At 42.9% G+C, this 18082-nt stretch overlaps 1 protein-coding gene and 1 long non-coding RNA gene across 3 annotated transcripts in view; one reads left to right on the forward strand and one right to left on the reverse strand.

Moving 5' to 3' along the window:
• Nucleotides 1–13312, reverse strand: part of SRD5A2 (steroid 5 alpha-reductase 2) — a 28262-nt gene extending 14950 nt beyond the window's left edge. Inside the window, exon 1 of the mRNA XM_083732792.1 lies at nt 12879–13312. Coding sequence (XP_083588918.1) covers nt 12879–13210 — 332 coding nt within the window. The 5' untranslated portion in view covers nt 13211–13312. The remainder of the gene's footprint in view (nt 1–12878) is intronic.
• On the forward strand, nt 12921–17382 carry LOC310841704. Of its 2 annotated transcripts, none has more exons than XR_014562710.1 (2): nt 12921–13024; nt 16186–17382. It is a non-coding gene; the product is annotated as an uncharacterized lncRNA (long non-coding RNA). The 2 variants fall into 2 exon arrangements; XR_014562711.1 differs by lacking the exon at nt 12921–13024 and adding an exon at nt 15962–16060.
• Nucleotides 17383–18082: the final 700 nt, after the last annotated feature.

Here is an 18082-nt window from a genome sequence, read left to right on the forward strand (position 1 = left end):
GGGTAACACACACATAAAATATAGCATATATATAGCACCTTTTGAAGACCTTTCTATGCTGGCAATTAAATACTCTTCTGTAATAGTTGATCTCTGATTTAAAAAAATTCATATGGTTTTATTGTATTGTGTTATGTATGATTGTTGTAACCCACTCTGACATTTTGTAATGAATAGTGATCTAGAAATATATTTATAAATAAAATAAATGAATAAATAAATATCAGCCTTCTCTCTACTGGCTGGGGCAGATGGAAGTTGTAGTCCTGCAACATATAGAAGGCATCAGATTGGCAAAGGGTGATATATATGTTAAAACTAATAAAACACTTGAGATGGCAGGCACCATCTTCAGAGCCATTCTGACTTTCATCTCACATTGGAGGGGATGCCTCTTTTAAGATGGTACCTTCTAGGACCCAGCTGCAAACAATCTAAAGACATCAAAGTATAATTCTTGCTTTAAGAAATGCTGCAAAATTTAACCATCAGATTAAGTGCCAAAGGATGTAATCATACATCCATTTACCTGTGAAATCAATTGAATTTATTTCTAAGTAGACATGTGGCGGTACTATTTGAAGTCATGATTAATTTATCAAGGTTCCAATGCAAACCAATATCTACTTACTTGGGAATAAGCCCCAATGACCTCAGGGAGACATACTTCTCAGTAAGCATGCATAAAATTGCACAGTAAGATTTGTCTTTTAAATTAGGTTGCAACTCTCTACAAAAAAACAACAACCCCTTGTTGTGAAAGAGGAAGTGGTTGCAATTTAATACTCCAGCTACTGTAGTGGCTAATAATAAACTGCTGCTTAAAAATGTGCTGATCTGTACACATGCATATCAAATAATCCTATGACTCTTGGGCAAATGATATATAAAGCCAACTCATATTTTTTCAGAAGTTCAGTAAACTAATGCTAATGTCATTGTAATCTGAACATCTAATCAAGCACAGTCCAATTAAGGAAGCTGGTGCTTATCAGCATCCAATAAATGAGCACTTAAATTTGGAGACTCAACATCAGGTGTATGGACCCACCAGCCTTTCAGAAGTTGCTCAGCTACAACACTCATCATCCCTAGCCATTGGGTATGCTTGCTGGGACTGATGGGAGTTGTGGTTCAGCAACACCTGGGTGGCCAAATGTTCTCTACCACTGCTCTGCATAATAGAATGCATTTTAAAATGTCAGGAGGTTAAAATCCTCAACATGCTTCTCTATTTTGTGTTGACAAAGTGCCAGGAGATGAAAAGACCACAGACATCAGAAAACTATCTGAATTGCTCTGACAACCTCCAAGGTAGGTCAGAACTGAATGGGGAGGGGTGGAGAATTCTATATGTCGTTGGAACTTTATTGCCTCTATTTACATTTCAACACAGGAAAGCTTTGAAGACAAGGTGGCATGTGACTTTATTCCTACGTCTTTGCTGCACAGACATACAGGTAAGCAGCCACTGGTCCATGAACACTCTCAAGCTGTTAGGGCAACTGGCAACCTGAATGCCTAATGACATATGGGCAAAAGATAGGCAGATTGGCAAGGAAGGTTAAAAAGTATGTACTTGTATTGGCAATTTTGTTTCATCTGTCGCAGTTAAGCACAAGGCATATGTTTAAGGTTAGCACCGGAATCTTTACCATCTCCAAGAAGTTCCATGTTGAAGAAGAAAACATTTGATCTCAGAGATCCTACTGCTAAAACTGCTGTTGAGCAGGTAATTTCAATCTGTTTTAGCATTTTAACTTGTATATGTTTTAAAGTACAGTTGTATTTTATTTTTTTACTTTATTGTTTTATCTTCTTGTAACTGGCTTTGAGGTTCTTCTTACAACCAAGCGGTGTACAGTGGTACCTCGGTTTACAGACGCTTCAGGTTACAGTCGCTTCAGGTTACAGACTCCACTAACCCAGAAATAGTACCTCGGGTTAAGAACTTTACTTCAGGATGAGAACAGAAATCACACTGAGAGCCAAACTACACACTATGCTGATTAGACTTCCTTTTTATTTTTTGCTTTCAAGGTAATCATGGGGAGTTTCAACTTTCACCTGAGTGGTATTGGAGTGGAGGATGTCTAATCCTTTCTTCCACACAGCTTTCTGTGATCTAAATATTGCCCACCTAGTTGCTGTTAGTGCTGAAGCAACAAAACCAAACTTTCCCAACAGTGCTCTTCCTTTAAAAGCTAGAGCTCCCATCAGCCAACTCCTCCTTAGTCTCACTGATTCATTAGCTCTACTTGTCATTGGTTCTGGCTCAACCTTACTGTTGGTCTCCCTGCCTTCCGCCCTACCAGTTCCAATGGGACCAGCCCCCACTGCTGCTTCAAAGTAAGCATTTAAAACATTGGGAGGGCCCACCATAGGTCTCTCACCTAATGTGTGGATTGGCTCTGACACTGGGAGCAGTGTGGAAAAAGCAGCAGCAGAACAAGGTTCATTCAGGTTTGGGCTTTGTGCAAATGAGTCTGAAGTCTGCTCTTCTCTAGGAGCCTATGTGTGGCCAGTCTGTAATCTAGCCAAGGCTGTGGCAGAAGGCAGCAGCCATTGGTTGCCACCATTGCTGCACCTGGCCAGCTGCCCAGCTCCTTCTCAACCCTGCCAAACTAAGTCCTACACAAATGAAGCATGTTGCTTCTTGGAAAGCTTACATTCTTTAACAGATGGACAAATCTGCTATGGCGTGTATCTCTTCACTAATATTATGAGCTCTTCAGTTTTTTGTCCCATTCACATCACCAACACCATATGGATCAGATTCTCACTTTACCAGCAAGGCTAAGGAGCTGTCCACCAGAATAAGAAGCAAGGCTTTCAGAATAGCAAGGGAGCTGTCCAGCTACAGAGCCACACTAAGCTGAATAACAGGAGATGTTGCATCAGCAAGTGCTAGGCAACAGCTGGGCAGCTTTATAGCCAGGTTTGCTGCTCCACTCCTTTTCTGAGCATCAAATTATGCTGGGGACCCATGATTGGATTTCCTTTTTATTTTTTGCTGTATTTTTTACAACCATGGAAAGTTGCAACTTTGATCACCACAATTCTTCCATCTCTTTTGACAATCAATGGTAGTGCCATCCGAGAGGTGGAAATGCATCTTGTTCTTGCATTTGAGAGCTGTATTCTCAGTCAACAGCTCAGGACTTGCTTTTACTCAGTTTATTGGAATTGTAAAGATATGATACTGTACATAACCTCATGTAAAAGTATCCCTGAGAGAAATATATGTATATATATAGAGAGGGGGGATATATGAACACCTTAAACATTTTGTTCATCATTCTAAAATATTTAATAATGAAAAATCATTTCCCCCCAATTTTTCATAAAGAAACGAAGAAAGAAAGCCTTCAGAGAAAATGGGGGGGGGAATCTCTCCCTACCCCCAAATTTTTCAGTCCCCCCACCAAGGCCTTCACATCTCTAACTCCAATGTACTCCTCCTTCAGCCATCTGTCAGCACTTCCTTTCTGATGTCCCTCACAATTCAAATTGAAAATAATAAAGCAGGAGTCACCAACATGTGTTTCATTCCCTGACCTAACTCGGGGAATATTTCAGGCAAACCCATTCTTACAGACTCAACCACAAGTCATAACAGGCCAAACTCATAACACCAACCTGTCCTAAAGGAAGCCAATTAGATAAACAATCTCATTAAAACCTGCAAAGAGTTCATGCTGTGATGCCGCAAATGTAGCTTTTATCTTATTGTGCATATTAAGCAGTGAATCAACCAAGTACACGCTGTTTTCCTCCATTTATGAATTGGAGCTGAGAGCCAAGTCTCAGGCAATTATGAAAGAACTCCATGGGCAAAGGAAGCACCAAATGCTTCCAAAGATAACAGAAAAAACACCAATGTACCATCCCCTCCCCCGCCACTGAAGTACACTCAGGAGGCAGCATACGTAATAAAAAATAAGACTGCCAATTCAGTCCTACAGTACACAGAATATTTATGAGATGATAGCGATAAACACAACTTTCACTAGCAAATGAAAAATTATCTAGTGACTATACTTAAGTTATTATTAAAGGTGTATCTGATAAATTTACATTAGAAAGTCACCTGAGGGTATTCCCATTAAATTAGGTCAGGGGGGGATCTCTGGTCTTCCAGGTGCTGTTAAACTACAACTCCAATCATCCCTGGCCATTGTTGGGGTTGATCTGGAGAGCCATTAAATAAAGAGATTTTATCTAAGAATAAAAAATGGCAGTTCCTCAAGGACTGCCTCTCCCCATAGGAACCTACTGGAACGCCTCAGGGAGTAGAAAGGCTTATGGCGCCACCTAGTGTTTCTTATTCCTGCTCATTTTCCAGGCCATGAAAGAAAGATCATAAACAAACACATACATACATACATGCATGCAAACATAAAATGGACTTAGTGTCACAAGCATGCAGACTCTTCTGTTAATACAGAACTTTACAGTCAGCAGAACACAAAGATTTATAATTTCGCTTTTAAGTCAGATAATACAATACTATTTATTAAAGCATATATCTTAAAGTTAGAGTTTAACTGCCATGGCCCCTCTCATTCTGGCAATTGCCGAACGTAACATGCTGACCCATTTGTCCTTTATTGCACAGTATGCCACATTGGAACATCCAAGCTGAGTCAAGCAGGGCTGGAAGTTACCACAGATCAGCTACAGAGAACTGCCAGAAAAGCACAGCTCGAAGTCAGTACAGCAGCTGATCAGTGGTACCTTCAAACCCCACCTGACTGGGCTTGGGTTTTCCTTTCTGGCACAGTGTGCCCTGCTTCAAAGGGGTGGGCGGATCGGGTCACCTGATATCATTGTTCTGTCAAGTGATTGACAGGTCGGTCAATCCACCTATAACAATTGTCTGCCGAGGGGGAGGAAACCCAGGGGTCAGTTCCGCACTCCTGTTCTAGGGACTCAGAAAATGTTCCAATGCAAACTGGGAAAAGTTCAGATGCAAATTGCTCTATGCAAATTATTCTAATGGGCATAGGAAATTTCCACACAAATGATCCTTTGACCGTCTTTCCAGGTACTTCCCTTTGCCTAACAAACCTCTTCAAGATGTTGTTGGTTTATGATTTAATAGTGCTTCAAATGGATGGTGCATAGTAAATGCGATGGATCTATGTTTCAACAAAACATCCCTTGCCATTCTTCTAGAAAATAGCCATTTGACATTTTATGAAGACAGATCAGTTTGTTCCTCTTGCTATACTGTTTGTCATATATCTGCCAAAATAATGAAAACGTGCCAGAATGACTTAACCAGACCACAAACTTCAAAAAGTTAGGTGCTTTAATGGAGCAGGAAGTTCCAAGATTTATTATGCAAGCTTAACTGTGGGAAGAACAAAAAGGGACTGTTTGCTGTGTTAAAAATAAATGTCATTATTATATGCAAGTCAAGTTTAATCCTCCATGTAGCAAAAACGCGTAATTACTTTTTTTGTAACAGGCCTGTGCATACATTAAATGAATAAGGGAAACACAAGGAATTTGGTGAACGTTTGTGGTTACCACCCCTAGCTGCAAAAAATAAAAATAAAAATGAATGTGGGACTGAAATGGATTTTTAAAGAAGCAATGTAAAAACTTTTTTCGATTAATTTGTCTCTTGGCTTCTGCTCCTATAAGTCAGTATATTACTGCGGTCACATTCTCATCCTCTCCTCTGCAAATAGGAGGGGAAATGACAGATTCTTGATTTCATTTTGCGTCTTGATAAAATCTTAAATCATGAGATGTTAAATAATTCTTTTTGGATATAAACTCTTGTTTCCATACTAGTTCCATCAAGCAAGAGTTTCTTTCCAAATCTTATTTAGTATCTGACTGAAATTTTGATCACAGGCAAGCTGTAAACAGTTGTCCTATGTGATATTTTTCACTTCTTACAGGTATTCAGAATACCAGTGGATGTTTGCTCTCAGTAAAGAAGATCTGATAGCCCTGAAATTACACTTTATACCGGCGTGCCATAGGAGACACTGTAGTGCAAATCTTAAATATATGCACAAGCAGTGTAAGTGAGCTTGCTCATGGTTCTCCGCCACAGTTGCTGCTGCAAAACCACTTTTCAGGGTCTACAGTAGGACTCCTATGCACACTCAATGGGGAGCAGTAAGTGCACGGGAATCTCAGTCTTCCTGAGTAAACATGGGTAGGATCTGTTTTTGATCCTCAACATGCCATGCTTAGCCCATGTTTGTGCTGCTTTCACTCTTCTGCTCTGAATATGCAGGTTGTTTCAGGGCAATGCGCACTGTTGGAAACTTGTACCAACCTAGCATGGAGGCGCCAAACTGGGAGTGTGATGAACTTCCATGGACAGGAAGTTTAATGCTACAGGATGTGTACCTGTCCCAGTAGAGTCATACCAAAGAAGCAGACGAGTGTCAGCTTGCTGACCTTCTAATCTACAGTGCACTTGGTTCACCCTGCTTCTGTTATAATGCTGTCTCATCGTAATTGATGGCTTTCTTACCAAACCCAGACTTATAATTACAACAGCACTGAAAACCCCACCCCCCCAAAAAAGTAATTGACTCGAAAGCACAGGAAATGGAAATCTCCAAATGCCATATTGTAAGATTTCACTGCACCCAACTGGAACTGCTTAGGAAGGATTGTACCAACCGCTTCCACAGCAGACATGCCAAAAAAATTGTGATGACGTGGTTTTATCACATGCAGAGATGTTAGAGGAATGGTTTGTGAAGAAATCTGGCAGTGCTTGTATTAGCACAACGATTTAGTAACAGCAGCTCTAAAAGGACAAGAAAACCACCCATGTGCATTTGAACCAATGACCACCTAACCATGTATTCTTCTTTTGAACCAGTGATGACCTAACCATGTATTCTTCTTTTTGGCCCACACCACAGGGTTCTCTTGCTTGTTGATGCTGCCTGCTTATATGTTCTTCTTCCACTGAGGACTGAAGGGAGGAGGCAAAATGTTTTGCTCAGAGGGGCACCGAAAACCAGCTTTTAATAGACCTGTTTTGCCATGGGGATGCTTCTGTGGGCTTCACACATCTTGCAGAACCCTGGAAAACCATGCAAGGAATGCAAGCACCCTCTAGTGGAAGCAGCAGAGTTTGAGTACTTATTCTTGCCCCCCTGCATTTGATTTTGACAGCTTCCTGAATGCCTGAAGAGAGGGACAGTTGTTCTGAAATCCCTTCCTTTGGCTTTATTTTTAATACTCAGTTGACCATGAGCAACAGCTTTGAAGGCTTTGATATTTGATGCATGTTTTGGGATGTGGCCTCCCACTTCCTAGACTACGTGACCATGCTCCCATGTGAAAAGGGATTGAAGTGTACACAAGGGGGATCCTAACCTAACACACATTATAATCAAAGCACATAGGCTAGGGGAGGATCCTGCCATCACAATGCCACCCCTTCATCTTCTGTGACCCAAAGGCCATGTTTGCGCACAATGGAGCTACCCTTTGGCAGTCACTCAAAAGCAGCCACCTGTCAAAGCAGCAGCCTGTTTAAAACCAGATCCCGTTGCATCAGGTTTGTTACCAACACTGCCAAGAAACATCTCAGTCCATTTAGCATTTCTCATTTAAGGAACCAGGCAGAGGGCCTTCTTGGTAGTGGTGCCCACCCTGTGGAATGCCCTCCCATCAGATGTCAAGGAAATAAACAACTTTCGGACTTTTAGAAGACATCTGAAGGAAGCCCTGTTTAGGGAAGTTTTTAATATTTGGTGAATCATTGTATTTTAGTATTCTGCTAGAAACCGCCCAAGGTGGCTGGGGATACCCAGCCAGATGGGCGGGGTACAAATAATAAATATACAGTACTATAATTATTATAGCATTCCTTGGTGCTGTGTTAATAATTTTTTGTCTCTTTCTTACACTAGCCAATTTAAGTTTGTCTTCTGCACAACTTTATTCATTTCACCCCACTTAAAAGATCTGCCAGACCCATCGCTTTAATCTCAAGAAGCCAAACTCAAATGTCATATTATTACATAGCTTAATGTAATAAAAAGTCTAATTAGGAGCATACTTTCATTTTATCCTTGTCAACATTAAAGTGTTGATAACAAGATTAAAACCACCCTTAAATACTTTTTAATGAAATCACATTTAACATGACATTTAGAGAGTGCCTTTAACACACACATTAAAGTTTCTACTTTTGCTTGTTCTTTCAAAGCCAGTCTTAACATGAATTGTAATGTCAGCTTTATTGGTGCATTCTAAGTCTTAAACACAATTGCCTGAAAGCAATCTCTATTAATCACAGCCGAAAGCTGCAATCCAGGGCACAATTCCATGGAAGCAAGTCCCCTTGAAACACTGCTGGACTGATTGCATTTGGAGTCCAGTGTGGCTATTTATTTTTATTAAAAAATACAAATGTCAAGAGATCCAATCATGGCTCTCCCAAGCAACATGTAGCTTGGTCCCAGGTTTAAACCTATTGCCTGCCGACAGGGATGTTGTATAGGGATTGTCCAGCATCTTGAGCCCCAACATCATTTCTGCCAGGCTCTAGATCTTCTGCCCCTGCCATGATTAAAATGCATCTTGTAGCTATAAACATGGTTTCGGTAAGTTGGCAGCCCTAATAAGCAGAAGCACTAGGGCTAACTTGTGTGTTTGGCAACCTAGGAGACTACAGTTTGTTCGAGACATTTATGCATATGGTATATTCATGTGCAAGTTTTTAAAAAACTTGTATCAAACTTATTTATTCTACTCTATCCTTTTAAAAGTTAAGTACAGTTGTGTTTAACCCAGTTGGATTGAAAACATAAGTTGTGAGCTTTGTAGAGTGGAATTATTGATTAAGAAATTGATTAAGAAATAGTTCGAGCTGTGGTGACCGCATAGCTAGGGTTGCCATATGTCCTCTTTTTCCAGGACACACCCACTTTTTCAGGACACATCCTCTTTTTCAGGACTGAAATTTCTGCCCAGGCAGATTTTTTAAATTTGGCAAAATGTCTGGAGGGTTTTATAGTTTAATCCAAGAAAAATTGTCTAGTGCATTAAACTCAAATCTAAGGCACCTGGCTAAGCTGGTCTGCAGCATAGAATAACAACAGAGCAGCATCTTAAACTAGCTACATACTGTATAAATTCCTTCTATTGGATCAAAGGATGCTGGCTAAGATCTCGGAGAAGTCTGGGAGCTCTGTGAGGGCAAAAACTAACATGCCCCTGCCTTTAAGGCAAGTCCATATGTACCTGTCAAGTTAAACAGTTTAATAAATTGTTCTGTGCACACTTATGTTCACAAAGATGTGAACATGAGCCCAAGTACTTTTATGTGGCAAGTGAGGGAGCAATCTGTATTATTATTATTATTATGTTGAAAGTTAAGAACATTGCTACTAGCAATATATCACAGCTTCCATAACCTCAGGTTGTGATCTGGGCATCCATCCTGGTATCTTTGCATTCACTTTTGCAAATAAAAATTCCCACACTGTATGAGGCCCGATCAACTTGGCACACACAGAAAAACAGTTTTAAAACAATTTGCAGCTGGCACTATGACATACTTGTGAAATCAAAGAATCATATAATTGTAGCGTTGGAAGGAGGGTCCATCAGCTTCCAAAGTAGTGCATTCTCACTGAACGGCTCTTACCATCAGAAAGCCTGTCCTAATGTTTAGTTAGAATCTTCTTTCTTATAATTTGAATCCATTGGTTCAGGTCTTGCCCTCTGGAGCAGAAGAAGACAAGCTGGCTCTATCTTCCATGTGATAGTCCTTCAGCCCTTGAAGATAGTTATCTCAGTCTTGACTTATCTAGGCGAAACATGCCCAGCTCCTCTTCATAAGGCTTGGTTTCCCAACCTTTTACCCCATTATTTGCATTTCTCCTCATATCTTCCAGCTTGTCAAATATCCTTCTTAAATTGTGGCACCCAGCACTGGAAACAGTATTCCAGATATGATCTGACCATATTGTTGACTCATTTTAAGCTTGTGGTTTACTAAGATCCCTCAAACCCTTTCACATGTACTGCTTTCATGCCAGGTGTCCCCATCTTATATTTGTGCATCTTATTATTCCTACTTAAGTTTAGAACCTTACATTTGTCCGGATCAAAATTCACTTTGTTAGTTTTGGTCCAGTTCTCCAAACTGTTAAAATAATCTTGCATCCTGATTCTATCTTCTGAGGTATTAGCTACCCTTCCCAGTTTGCCTTCAGCTGCAAATTTGACATGCAGCACCTCAATTCCTTCACCCAAGTCACTTATAAAGATGTTGAACAACACCAGGCACAGGGCATAACCCTGTGGCACCCCACTTGTCACTTTTTTCCAGGATGATAAGGAACCATTGGTGAGCAGTCTTGGATTCAGTCAGTGAACCAGCTACAAATTCACCTAATAGTAACATCATCTAGCCCACATTTTACCAGCTTCTCCCAAGAATATAATGGGGGACTTTGTCAAAAGCCTGATTGAAACCAAGATACACTACATCCACAGCATACCCCTGATCCACTAAGCTTGTAATTCTATCAAATAAAGAAATGAGATTTGTCTGGCATGACTTGGTACTGAGAAACCTGTGCTGGCTCTTAGTAATCACAGTATCCTTTTCTAAGTGCTCACAGACAGATGGTTTAATTGTCTGTTATAGGACTGTTTGTCATAGTGGTGATGTAAAGCCGGCCAGTCTGTAGTTTTCTGAATATGTGAAAACATTTGCTCACCTCCATTCCACAGGGACTTCACCTGTTCTCTAATAATTCTCAAAGATTATAGACAGAGGCTCTGAGATTACACCTGCAAGTTCCTTTAGTATCCTGGGATGCTGTTCATCAGGCCCTAGAGATATGAATTAATTGAAAGCAACTAGGTATTCCCTTACAACCTCTTTTCTTATCTTGAGCGGCAGCTTCCTCTCTCATTTATTTATGCCCTAGATTAAGCTCTCATCCAAGTTCTTTAAATTGGAGAGGATGCCAACAGTTAGGTTCATAATTCCATGTGGTGGGAATGAAAATCTATACCATTATTTTAGAAAATTGTATTTGAAGAATGTTCTTCTATTACAGGACAGGTGATACAGCCTGATCTGAGGTTAGCTTTATTAAATCTGTTTATAGATTACCATAAGAATTTACTGCTTAAGAACCTAATCTTTCTCATGTCCGCAAGTTAGAAATATATTACTACAACACTGTAAAACAGCTTATAACTTAACTCCAGAAGTATGGTGGGATGGATTATGGAATACAGCCCTTATGAAGAAACTAATGAAGAACCTTAGAGCACTCAGAAACACAAAGTCCAAAGACAATTTTGAAACTGTTTGGTACATGTTTATTCAGTACACTAGAAAGGACAGTGTTTCTCCCTCACCACCAGTTACCCACAACTCACTCTGGGACAATCTGTTAAGATGGGCAGTAAAGACACCTAACTGATATAATCAACTCTAAACTATTTACAAACCTGTTAAATATTTGACTGTATTATTGACATTGTATATGCAGAGAACGTTTATTGTGGGTGGGGATATACAAGGCTTGTTTGTTATATGCATTTTCAGAAACTGAAAAATTACAAAGATGATTTGGGGCGATGGGCGAGGGGAAGAAGGCTGTTGTTTAAAGGTCACTAATCAGTTTCATTCCCGGAATTGCTCATGACACCCCATCTGTTTTATTTTACTTTGCTTACAGGGTGGTTTGGCATGCTACAAAATGCAGTGTCAATGAGAAAGCAGGCACTTGCCATCATACATTTTCCCGGAAGCACTCTTGCACATTGACACAGATTTATGTCACAGAGTGTGTCCCAGTCCATTAAATACTTTGCACTGCCCTATCTAGCAAACCTGTCACAGCCCTCCCAATAAACTCTGTCCATTTGTCCATGCTTATAACAAATATCTTTACATTCATTAGTATATATATTTGTGAAGCAGAATAAGACAAGCAGATATATGCAGTTGTGAAGGGTGAAAAATGAAAGGTTGTGGGGAATTATGTGTGTCAATTATCATCAACAGTAGATTGACAACAAAAAACCCACACACTCTGGTGTCAGAGTGAAGCTGCTAAGCAAGTGATTTTCATTCCAACTCCTCCCTGATCAGAAAGCAGGGACATCCTGTGCATGTTTGCTCAGACAGAAGTAAGCCAGACAGTGTCTTCCAGCGCAAGCCTATGCATGCCTATTCAAGTCCCACTGAGTTTCAGGGGACTTGGTCAAAGGTAGTGTGTATCAGGGAGCAAGCTTCACTGAATACGATGGCACTTTGGACGGAATAGAATCGCAGAACTGTAGAGTTCTGTGAGGCCACGGGGGTCATCTAGTCCAACCCCCTGCCACGCAAGAATCTTTTGCCCAACATGGGGCTTGAACCCACGACTCTGAGATTAAGAGTCTCGTGCTCTACCGGCTGAGCTACCAAGGGGGAATGCCCTGCCCTGCTTTGCCCCCGCAATAAGCGATTTACGATCCACCTTGCTTGCAAGCGGTCGAAATCCTAACGTTTACATTTGCACCATGGGTGGGATGGGACCACGGCTGCAATCCTGGCCCCACTTACCTGGGAATAAGAAAGTTCCTTTGCTTCTGAGCAGGCACGGCTAGACCTGCGCTGTCATACCTCAGCCGTACTAGTCACCGGGCAAAGCAAGCGCCCAGCGACGGGGACTTGGGACGGCAGACGGCTCGATGCCGGGCGCCCTCGCGACTGAACTAGACGGAAGCCGAAGGGGCGCGCTCGGCGTCGCGAGAGCCAATCAGAGCCCCGGGAAGCCGAGAGCCGCATTGGACCAGAGAGGCGCCTGGCGGCAGCGCGGACAACGGGAGGAAAGCGCCGCTGTGCCCTGGGCTCTCACCCCCTGAGTTACCTGTGGAAGTAGTGGCCGCAGAACATGCCGCCCAGGAGCCGGCAGCCCAGGGGCGCGAAGCGGGGCGGGCTGCGCAGCGCCAGCAGGAGCGCGGGCACCAGGAAGGCGGGCAGCTCCTGCAGGAACCAGGCGCAGCGAGCGGACAGGTGGGCGCGGCGCCTCGGCGGAGGCTTCTTTTCGCCCTTGTCCGGGGGCGCCGGCGGCGGCTCCTCTTCCTCCTCCTCGTGCTTGCCGTAGCGGGAGGGCGTGTGGCTATAGAGCCACAGGTGCAGCAGCCCCAAGGACAGCAGCACGGAGCTGAGGGACCTCACCAGGCTCGGCGAGCATTGCATGCTGCTCGCGAGGGGGCGCTCGGCGCTGGCGGCCACGGCAGGGCAGCCCCGCCATTAATAGGGCCGCCCGGGCGCCCGCCTCCCCCTTCGCGAGGAGGGGGTGGGGTGGGGGCTGGCTCGCTCGCAGCTGAGGCGGGAGCCAGAGGAGGGGCGAGCGAGCGAGCGAGCAAGGGATGGCCAGAGCGCTTCCTCGAGGTGTGCTTTCTCCGTCCCCGAGAGTAGACTTCTCGCTCTGCTCAGCCCCCTCGGAGAACCAGGAGCCATCTCTCTAGCAGAGAGAAAAAGATCGAAGGGTCCCAGCCACCAAAGCCGCGCAGGACGAGTTTGCTCCACGCTCCTCTCTCCCATCCCAGAAGTGCCTCGTGTGGCCCCTCGCGCTTGTCTTCGTGGGGCCACGAGGTTGCTTGTTGTTGCCGTGCTCTCTGTAACAGACAGACGGTGCTGCCTTTCTGGGATCTTGTCAGCCCGGTGCTAAACCTGTGCTGCTGCTGCTGCTGTTGTTGTTTAAAGAGCGGTGGGCAAGGGCTGGCCTGCAGCATAAGAGCCAACTCCTAGGGGCAGAGGTCCCCTGCACCCCCCCAATAAAATACTTGAGGGGACACCCCCCCAAAGTTGATGGGCATTGCTATTCAAATAGTGTAGATGTGCCCCATCATGTGATCGATGATGCAGTGCAGGGCTTAGTTGCCTATCCCCCCCCCCTCAATATTTCATTTAAGTTCGCACCCCTGGCCTGAGGCAAAATGGTTCCCCATTTCCATTCCATGACCAAACTGGCAGCTGAATCTAACCTCCAAGCAGGGGTGAAACTAGGCTTTCTTTCACCCAGGTCAAAGAACCAGTTTGGCACACACACACACTGGGAGCCTCAATGGTGCACCCCTGGAGGCTTCACCTGGGACAAAAAAATACCTAGCTAGCTGCCCCCCCCCTTTACAGCTCTGCTTCCAGGGGACACTGTCCTATACCTGAATCTGAAGGCAGATAGGGTACCCAGGGACCATTTCACACATACACCTTTGTACCTCAACACATCACTGCCACTTCTCTCCACCCTCGCATTAGACTCTGCCTACTCTTGGGGATGGCCTTGGGGATGGGGAACCAGTGCCCCCCTAGGTGTTGCTTGACTTTGGCTCTCATCAGCCTAGTCTGCATGTCCAGTGGTCAGAGGTGTTGGGGACTGTAGTCTAACAGCATCTGGATGCTCATAATTTCCTCAGCCCTGGCTGTTGTTTTCAGCCTTTCTAGGTTATTTAGGAGTGTAATAACACGCTGGACTTTGTGGCCTTATGGTTATTGAGGCACAAACCTTCATCCAGTACACCCTCCTTGCCTTCTGGAACCCTCTTATTGGGCAGGTCCTAGCAGCAGGATCAGATGAGAGGATACTGCAACGCCAAATAATGAAATGAAAGGCCCTAAGAGTTCAGCTCTGTCAATCCCACCAGAAAAAAAAAATCCCATAGAGAAATGTCACTAGCAAAGCTGGTCCAATACATGCATGCTCCTTTGCCTATTCCACATACAGAATCCAATCAGAGTGGCACTTGAATCTTATTTCAGCACTGTCAACCAGACAGCATCCTTCACACCTGAGGGCATCAGGCTAGCTTAAGGGTGTAATGTGCTCTGTTTTCCCACCTGATCTGATAGGGTAGAAGGAGTGGGCAGAGTAGAACACTGCAGCTCCCTTCCCCTTCATCAGTACAGAGCTGAGTTGCCTCTTACAAGCAAGTGTTTGGTCTCCTAATTAAACACCCTCTCTCCCCCTGCTGCTTCCTTGTTCAAAACTGCTCCTTCCCATACCTGATCTTCTCAAATAGGGGGAAAAACACTATCAGGGTCTGTTATGTGTATTTGCGTATAATGTGTAGTTCTTATACAGTGGTACCTTGGTTTAAGAACAGCTTAGTTTATGAACAACTTGGATTAAGAACGCTGCAAACCCGGAAGTAGGTGTTTTGGTTTGTGAACTTTGCCTTGGAAGCAAAACATGTTCCGCTTCCTGTTAAGTGTGTTCCATTTGTAAATTGAGTCCCCCGCTGCTATGGGAAAGCACGCCTTGGTTTAAGAACGCTTTGGTTTTTAGAATGGACTTCCGGAACGGATGAAGTTTGTAAACCAAGGTACCACTGTACAAATAAATGTCAGCAAGGAATTCTTTGGATCCATCTCCATGCACCATCCATTAGCTTAGGCCTCACAAAACATTTGGGGCCAGTGGGTTATGTGGGTACATTTTGAATTTTGAGAGTGTGCTGTAGGCACCAGTCACAAAATGGCTGCCATGGGAGCTTGATGTAAAGCAAAACTAGAGTACAGTCATGTTGACCTATTTGTAATTCCATAATCGAATAAAGACTCCTGTTCTAAAAGGGAAGGTTAAATGATGGGGGGGGATACCAGAAATGCATGTGTAAGCAGTTTTATTGGTGGTGGTTAAGAAATGTTTTGGGGGCAGGCTCCTGTGAAAGGACCTTGAGAAAACTTGTAAGGAATTGCAGAGGATACATACGCAGAAGAGCAGAGTCTGCAGATTTGCTGCTGTGCGTGTGACAATGACCTTAAGAGCCATTAGTTTCCATTTCTCTTTGCACACTGAGCACCAGCAGTAGAACCACAATATAATTGACTCTTTATGTGGAGGAAGTTGTGCCATTCATGATCAGTGATGGTGGCTCTAAAATCGGGGGGGGGGGGAGGGGATCCACTTTCCAAGTAACAATGTATTACAGCTTGATTTGTGATATTCCTGAACCAAAAGCAGTTCCCTCATGGAAGACATTTGAAAGCTACAACTAATGAACAACTGCAGTGCCTGATCTTGTAAACAGATGGTGTCAAAAGGTACTAGAATTTTGTGGTCTTGGTGGTCATGATACTCTGTTAATCCCAGTTAGTCAACAGATTACATGCATGGAATGTATATTTAACATGACGAAAATGTTTGCTTTTATAATCCATCTTTACAGGTGAAATTAAGGTTTAGAGGCAATCAAGAAAACAAATCCTCTGCAATTTGGATTTTGAAATTTGACATCAACATAGAAACTTCAGCATCAAAAATTAACACACAATTTGACTGGTTTGTTTCCCTTCCACCATCTTTTAAAGAAGAAGGATGCCAAGTGTCAAATCCAAAGATGCGCTTGCAAAACGTGTAAAGGCGTATTCCACCTCCCTGGAAACTGTTGTGGGTCAAATTCATTTCAGCATTACCAATTTCCTTGTGTCCATTTGAGAGCCTGCTATTTCTTATTTCTGCCTAGTGGAGCACAACCCATAGGTCTGCAGAGCCCTTCGCCAAGAGAAGGAAGTTTTTTCAATAACAATACAGACATATTTTGGTGTATCTTGACAGTGTTACCATAAGAGAACAGACTCTGCCTCCACAGCTGTGGCCAAATCCATTACCTAGCCACATAACGTGGTCTTTCAATGGACAGCAGATGCAGTCCACCACATTCTTTTTCATTAATTCAAAAGTTATATTAATCTCTAACTAGGCTCACTGCACAGATTGTCAAAAGAGAAGCTGTGAATTGTAGCAATAGTGAAGAATGTGATTTGGGAAACATTAACAGAACTACTGAATATTGTAAGAGTCACAAAGAAAAGGGTCAAGTGGGGACAGAGTTCATATTTCCTGACTGAAATTGAGCACTATTGAAAAGACAAGTTCGTTTCTTCTGCTACTGGAATCTTACGTCCCATTGAACAATTTTTTTTCCTTTTAATTAGCCTAATAGTCTTATGTCTGCTGCTGCTCCATTACCAGATTGGCATGTATTTTATAATAGAACACAGCATGCTTTCTAGTCTTCCTGCATTCTAAAAAAAATTGATGGAGTAGTTGCCTTTACAAGCTTCCAGTTTGTTTGCTCCAGGCAATGTAACAAACTATGCAGGAATTATACATGTATAATGTAATCTTAGAGTACAGAGAGAGTTCTGTCTAGCAGTTGGGGGGAAAAGATATAATCATCCTATGGGCAAAAAGGGGCATGTACTGTACACTAACTTCAACCAAGGACAAGATAACACTATTTAGTACAATTAAGGGTGATTCCTGACTCACTATTTTGCGGGAAAGTTTCAAGCACATGCTGGAACTTTAGATTTCCACAGTTAAAGGGTATTAAAGCATTATATCACCCTAGTGCAAGAAACCCACTTTTTAAAAGAATCGGACTTCTTGCTTTTTGGAAAGTAAATCAGGATGAATGCTCAATGTACAGGTCAACTGGAGGGGCTCTAAGATCAGTTTTCTAAAGAGGAAAGGCCATATATAAAGGAAAATACTGTACATGCATTGATACTTTTAAATTTATTATTATTATATTATGGAAATACGGTGAGCGAAATAATTATGCAAATGTGTATACATCTAAAAAATGATCAATTTGGCATACTTTTACTTCTTTTCCACACCACAACATTCCAGTCCCTTAGTGTACAATAGGGCAAGGTCTATCTCCCAATAGAAAAGGGCCAGAAAAGGAAGCTGAGAGTGACAAGGACTGCAGAGATCCTGCCAAGCAATTGTTGGATGCTTCACCCAAAATATTTACTAGTCTCTTCATTTCTAACCAGGCGTGGCCTATCTTCAGCTGGAAATATTTTCAAGTATTTTGGCATATAGTACATATGAAATTCAAAGTTGTAGCAGAAGTTTTAAGGATATTGTATGAGACATACAATGTAACTCCATATTCCACACTACCGCTCATTGCTATAAGGCAGGGATGAGGAACCTCAGGTCTGGGGGGCAGATACAACTATCTGGCCCTTGGAACGCTCTCCAAGGGTACCCCCACACTAACCACACCCCCACTCCCAGGCCACGCTCCTCCTCACTGGCCCCACTTC

The sequence above is a fragment of the Podarcis gaigeae genome, assembly GCF_964106915.1.
Source record: "Podarcis gaigeae genome assembly, chromosome: 3".
Taxonomy (NCBI): Eukaryota; Metazoa; Chordata; class Lepidosauria; order Squamata; family Lacertidae; genus Podarcis; species Podarcis gaigeae.